The 6,000-nt window shown below is 44.4% G+C and overlaps 1 protein-coding gene across 1 annotated transcript in view; it reads left to right on the top strand.

Moving 5' to 3' along the window:
* Window positions 1–546: 546 nt before the first annotated feature.
* The window catches only part of TMEM132D (transmembrane protein 132D), a 231,512-nt gene continuing 226,058 nt past the window's right edge, over window positions 547–6,000 (top strand). Inside the window, exon 1 of the mRNA XM_027689664.1 lies at window positions 547–1,302. Within this exon, the coding sequence (XP_027545465.1) occupies window positions 1,224–1,302 (79 nt within the window). The 5' untranslated portion in view covers window positions 547–1,223. The remainder of the gene's footprint in view (window positions 1,303–6,000) is intronic.

Raw genomic sequence — 6,000 nt, 5'->3', positions numbered from 1 at the left:
GCCAAAACCTCGCCACGTGCAGCAGCGCACACACGCCAACGCATTGCCTTCGGGCAGCCGGGGGGACGCGGTTTGTTGGGATGCCGGGAGCGGCGAAGGCTCGTGCCTGCCCGGGGGCATCCCTGGGAGCGGCTCTGGGGATGCTGCTGGAACAGCAGCGGCGTCCCCAGGGACCGGCGCCGCAGGGATGCGCTCCCTGCCCGCACCCTCCGAGCCGCTTGTGCCCTGGAGGGTGAACCACCGCCGGGCACCGGCCCCGGGGAGCGCCGGGGAGACCGAAAGGACCGAGCGAAGGGGCCGGGAAGGGGCCGGTCCGGCCATCCCCGCTCCGCCCCGCTCCTCCCTCGCTCCGCGCCCGCTGCCCGGGGATTGGGGCTGCCGGGCCGCTCGGGGTGAGGCGGGGCTTGGCTCGGCGCTTATTTATTTATTTGTTTCCCTCCTTTTTTTTTTTTTTTCTATTTTTCTTTTCCGCGGCGTCTCCCGGCGCAGGTTCCGTGTCCCTGTAAACAGCGGCGGAGGATGTGCCGGGGCCGGAGGAGGCGGGCGCCCGCTGGGGCGGGAGGTGCCCGGCGGCCGCCGCCGGCCCCGGGGGCTGTGAGAGCATCGGGGGCGATGACCTTCGCGGGGGAGCCGCGCTCGCCCCCTCCTTCGCTGGCGGAAAGTCAAACAAGTCAATGAGGAGAACTTAAAAAAAAAAAAAAAGGCGAGAAAAAAAAAGCGCGCAACACCAAACCCTGCCTCCGCGCCTCTGGATGATTTCAGGGCTGATCAGCATCACCTAAAGGAAAACTTTGGTGACGCCCGGGGAGCCGACGTGGTTTTTCCGCCGGGATGCAGGCGCTGGCTCCGTGAAGCGCATCCCGGCGGCGGGGCAGGAGCGAGGTCCCTCCCGAGGAGCAGCACAGCCCCTGCCCAGCCCCAGCCCCGCCGGCTCGGGGGGTGCAGGGGCAGGGGGCTGCCGAGGCTCCGGACTGAGATTTGAATCAGAACTGATTCCTATTTGTTTACTGAGAGGGGTTTTCTTTCGCAGCATCATTGTTTTGAAGAAAGGAGGGAGGAAGGGGGAGGGTTAAAGCTAAAGAAGTAAGTCGTCTCTGCGAAGGAAATGCCTTTTGCTCTTTTCAGATGACCTTTTCTGAAAATGTAGCCTCTCCAGCTGACCGATTTTTATTTTGACTACAAAGTGTGTGAAACTGAGCCCCAACTGCTCCACAAACCCTAGGATGTGTGCTTCTGGGATTAGCAATATGGGGCATCTGTTGTCACCTCTCCTCTTGAGCCTGGCAGCAGTTTTTTCCAAAGGTAAGTCTCGATCTCTTCTCTCTCTTTCACTGCATCTTGTTTCTTATTTTGCACACCCAGCCTTTGTCCCCTCTGTCTGTGGTGCCTTGAATGTTGATACCCACAATTCACGACTGAAAGACTTGGGGGGAGTCATGTGCTAGTCAAAACCACGGATGATGCGATGGGAAATCCTGAGTGGCAGGATTTTTCCTTGGTCGACTGTGACAAACAGTCTATCCATTTAGTGAGGCATTTGTTACCTCCCTATTGTACTTTTGATCATGTAGTAGATGCTGCTGTTGAGCTTAGCTGGTAACTCATCTTTGGATTACAAAGGGTTTGTTCTCTGGGAATTTGAAGTCTCCAGAGGTACATGCCTGTGGAGTTGGCTGCCCCACTCTTATCTTCTGTGTAATATTTCAAATTAAAAATCCTGTCTCAGACCGGCTGGCAGCGTTTTACTGGACCAGAGAAATACCTACTTACTGGAACATTGAAAAGCTTTGATGGGATCCTGAACCAGGTGTCTGACATTCTGCATGCTAAATAGAGTTTGGATGTCCTGACAGCATGACTTAGACAGCTCAGTGATACCTCCTTGTTGCCCTCGAGCGTGTTTGCAGTGAGAATCAGGAAAGCAGCCCATAGACAATGCACATATTTTTGTGTGCATTAAAGCTTAAGTGCATTTAAACTTCAAAGTTTTCATCGATGGCCTCAGCCAAAAAGTGAATGCATTCTTGCAATACTTAATTTAGATGATTCTGATAATTCCCGTGGAATACAAATTAGGAGAAATACACATTTCTACTGAGCAGATACTGTGCATCAGCAGCTATATCTTGGCAGGAAAACAGAATTGAAGTTCTCACGTGGTTTAGTCTTCAGAGAGGAATAATAGCATATGCATTTACTCTGTGATTTTGCAAGCATACTGATAAAGAGTCCTTAGAAACATCCCTATTAAAAAAAGGTATTAATTATTCTTAACACCTTCTTACACTTCCAGAGATCAGCACTTTTCTTTGGTATTGAGTTATATTTACTAATTAGTTTGTATCCAGAACTGAACTTACTGACAGAAGGCAAATCACACAGCTGTGTATGTCTATTGTGGTTCCCCGTACCAAATTCACTTCTCCTCCTTTTTTTCCTTAGAAGAGGTAAAGAAAGACTTGAGCAAAATTATAAGTCTTCTCAAATGTTCCCTAAATGCAGTGCCCACATAAGTACTGTTCTAAAGTTGCAATTGGAAATGCATTAGCAGCAGGGATTAGAAGTCAGAGTCTTTTCAAGAGATTGCTCATTCTCATTGCACACCAGTAGCTTTTGATTTCCCAGCTAGCTTGTAAATGATGTATTTTATTATAAGCAATATCAGTACTCTGGATAGGCTAACAGTACAGTAAGAATATTAACTTCTCCACCCCCTGTATTTTTTGCTGTGTTTCAGTTTGCTGCCTTAACACTTAATATAGTGTTTGATTGAGATGGCAGCTCATTCTAGGATTGGGGTATAAGTGGCATTTCAGTCTTAGAGAGTACAATGTTTCTTTTATTGCCAACTCAGCAATTATAACGTTAATATGTGATTTTATTCTTAAATGTTACATCTCTTTTGACAGATGTACCTAGGCAGAAAACTGGACTTGGAAAGGAAGTCTCTTAGGCGGATACACTATAAAATGCTATAAAAACTGATGAGTAAGATTTTTCTGTGTATTATGATTGTGAAGTCTCATTAAATCTGATATGTCTTGAAACAAGTTGTGCCAGAGGAGGTTTAGGTTGGATATTAGGAAAAATTCCTTCACCATGTGGTTGCCAAGCACTGGAACAGGCTGCCCAAGGCAGTGGTTCCAGGGATTGACCATCCCTGGAGGAATTAAAAAGATGTGGAGAGGTGGCTCCTGGGGCCATGGGTTAGTGGTGGCCTTGGCAGTGCTGGGGGAATGGTTGGACTCAATCATCTCAGAGGGCTTTTCCAAACCTAAGGAATTCTGTGATTCTCTGAAACCAGACACATGAGATCCCACCAGAATTACTGGTATTAGCTGTGCTATTTACTTTGCATTTCAGATATCCAAGATGCTACTGCTGTGTGATTGCTGGGAGTCTGCTGTTCACTAACACAGATATCCATCTTCAATGCAGTTGTCTGTTTTTTCTTTGGTAGCAGACTCCATCTTCACTGCCATGCCTTAGGAAAGACCAGAGTGTTCCAGAGATTTACAGCATAAACTTGACAGTGTAAAAGGTTGATTCCCACCCTGCTCCATATAATAAGATGAACACCAAAAAAAAAAAAAAAAATAAAAAATTCAGGCGTGATTACTACTCCAGGGCGTGTTTCTTTGATGCCTTTCTGTTGCTAATAGAAAAACTCTCTCATTTATGACATGATGACAAAGTTTTCCTAAAGAGATACAAAAGCTTTTAACATGCAACAGCAATCAGCTGTCTATTGTGTGTAGGGCTGTTGCTGATTACTCAGAACCATGGCAACACACCTTTTACTGCACAGTTTCCAAATCTTTCAGGTAATAATGTTGAAGGTTGGAGAATGCTATTGTGGTTTTGCTTTGCTTTTATCTTGTAAATGCCGAGCTCCAGCCTGAGAAATGAAATGTTGTTTTCAGTAATGAGCTTGCAGTTCTTACCAGAACAATTTGTCAGTGATGATACAATCCACATGTTTTAATATACTGTCAGTCTAATTGTATATATGTGTGTGTAAGGGCAGAGATTATAAGGCTCTGTAACTGTAGTTATGGGGGCAGTTGCATTTCACATCTTTGTCTTCAACTAGAAGTTTTCTTGAACCAGTCCTAGAGGGGCAGTGCTTGCTCTCAGTCCCTTTGGCATTTTGCTATTTGATATCAGTACCAAAAGAAATTCTTCAGAAGTCTTCAGTTAAAAAATAACCAAGTCGAGGTGATGATAATGAAAACACAGACTGGTAGAACAGGCACAGTAATGTGGACATGCTGTTCCCTTGTTTAAGGGGAAACCCATTAGCTTTACTGGAGAAGAATAAAAACTTCAACACTTCACTTGAACTCCAGGTTCCATGCTTGGCTTAAGTCTAGAAGGAAAACAGCATCTCCTGTAAGATGTTAAACAATTTTAGGATTTATATTGTGAGACTAAAGATTGAGGAGCCTTTTTTATTACAAATGTTTGTTGTCAGATAAAAACAGTTTAATTTCAAATTTCAGGTCTAAGTTGACGGTAACAAAACAAGTGAATATTTAGTGATTTTTTTTTTTCTGCCTGTGTTCTGTTGAGTTTTTGTGTTCTTCTCTGTCACCCAGGGCTGAAATCTTCCTGCAGGTCACTCTCTAATGACATCTCAGGCCACAGAACTGCTGGTTTGATTTTCTTTTTCTCTCAGTTTTATAAAAATGGAGGCTTGGCAACTGTGTGAGGAAGAGTTTCCTTGTATCCCCCTGAAAGGTTTCCCACAGGTAGAGGTGTGGATAACACATGTGCACTGATGGCAATGCCCTGTCACGATAGAAAAGTGAGTGTGGGGAAACAAATAAACCAACCCCCCAAGTGTTTAGTTTCGGTTACATTACAGGAGAGAAATATTTGGCTATTTAACTTTAAACTGCGACTGCTTCTGTTTCTGTTGGAATTGTCCATGTTACAGTATCCTTTGAACCCTCTTGATTTCCACTGAATCTTCGAGATTTTTTTTTGTCTCATCGTGGACAAGTTTTATCTTTGGCTTTTTTATGCAATTTTACTGATTCTATGATGATACTTATTATCAGAACATGTCATTCTGGTCACATGGCACTTCACTTATGATTTCAGTGTATTATATCTTTGTGAGCTGCAGTTGGATAGGAAGCCCCTTTGATTCAATTTAACCTCACTTGTGTATTCACTGGTTTCATGGGGGTAGTGGTGTACAGAGAACCCCAGCTGAGCTTGTCAGGGATGTTCCAGCTTCCAGACAGCTGAGGGCCATTCCTGAAGGTCTTTGTGTGCAGGTCTTCCACTGCCATTGAAGTGCACTCTGGACTTAGAAACATGGAAAATGAAAAGCTGAGGAGTGCAGCAACCTGTGTTTTAGCTCTACTTTGGAGTTCATTCCTCTGGAGCAGTGGTAGCATATTAGGAATGGAAAAAGTGCTGTATATGTGATTAAAATCAAATATGATTTTATTTGACTTAAGATATGTATTCTTTTCACTCCTCCTTCTTCGTGGTGACCAGACAGCAGTTCAGGGTTGAATTTCAGTTCATGTTGACAAATTTTGATGGTGATGAGGAGGGGCAGATTCTTTTTCTCAAAGTAACAGTGCTGACATTGTGGACAGACTCATCACAGGCCTCTCTTGCTCCAACTGTGCAATTGATATGTATGGAAAATATTGCATGCTGCTTTCAGATGAGCATAAAGTACAGGTGGGATCACTGGGAGGTTTTCTTGTAGGCTTTGCTTATGTGCAGAAACCCAGAAAGTTTTCTGTAAAACCCCAAAGAGAAATTAAATCTTTCTAGCTTAAGGTTCAAGCTGTTCCCTTAAAACCAAAGTTTTCATGCTTTGTCCCAACTACATTGAACTTACAGTCATTTGAGACATTATACAAGGGAAGGGAAAACTAGCTTTAACTTTTTTTGCTCTTATTGTGTTTCTTGCCACAGTGGGAAAAGCCCCATTTCTTTCAGTAAAAATAATAAATCCAGTCTAAACTAAAAAAT

Source organism: Neopelma chrysocephalum, unplaced genomic scaffold (genome assembly GCF_003984885.1).
Source record: "Neopelma chrysocephalum unplaced genomic scaffold, ASM398488v2 Primary Assembly neopelma1_77, whole genome shotgun sequence".
In the NCBI taxonomy this organism is placed as follows: Eukaryota; Metazoa; Chordata; class Aves; order Passeriformes; family Pipridae; genus Neopelma; species Neopelma chrysocephalum.
Note: the sequence above shows the minus strand (reverse complement) of the source record. Positions and strands in the feature narration are given on the sequence as shown.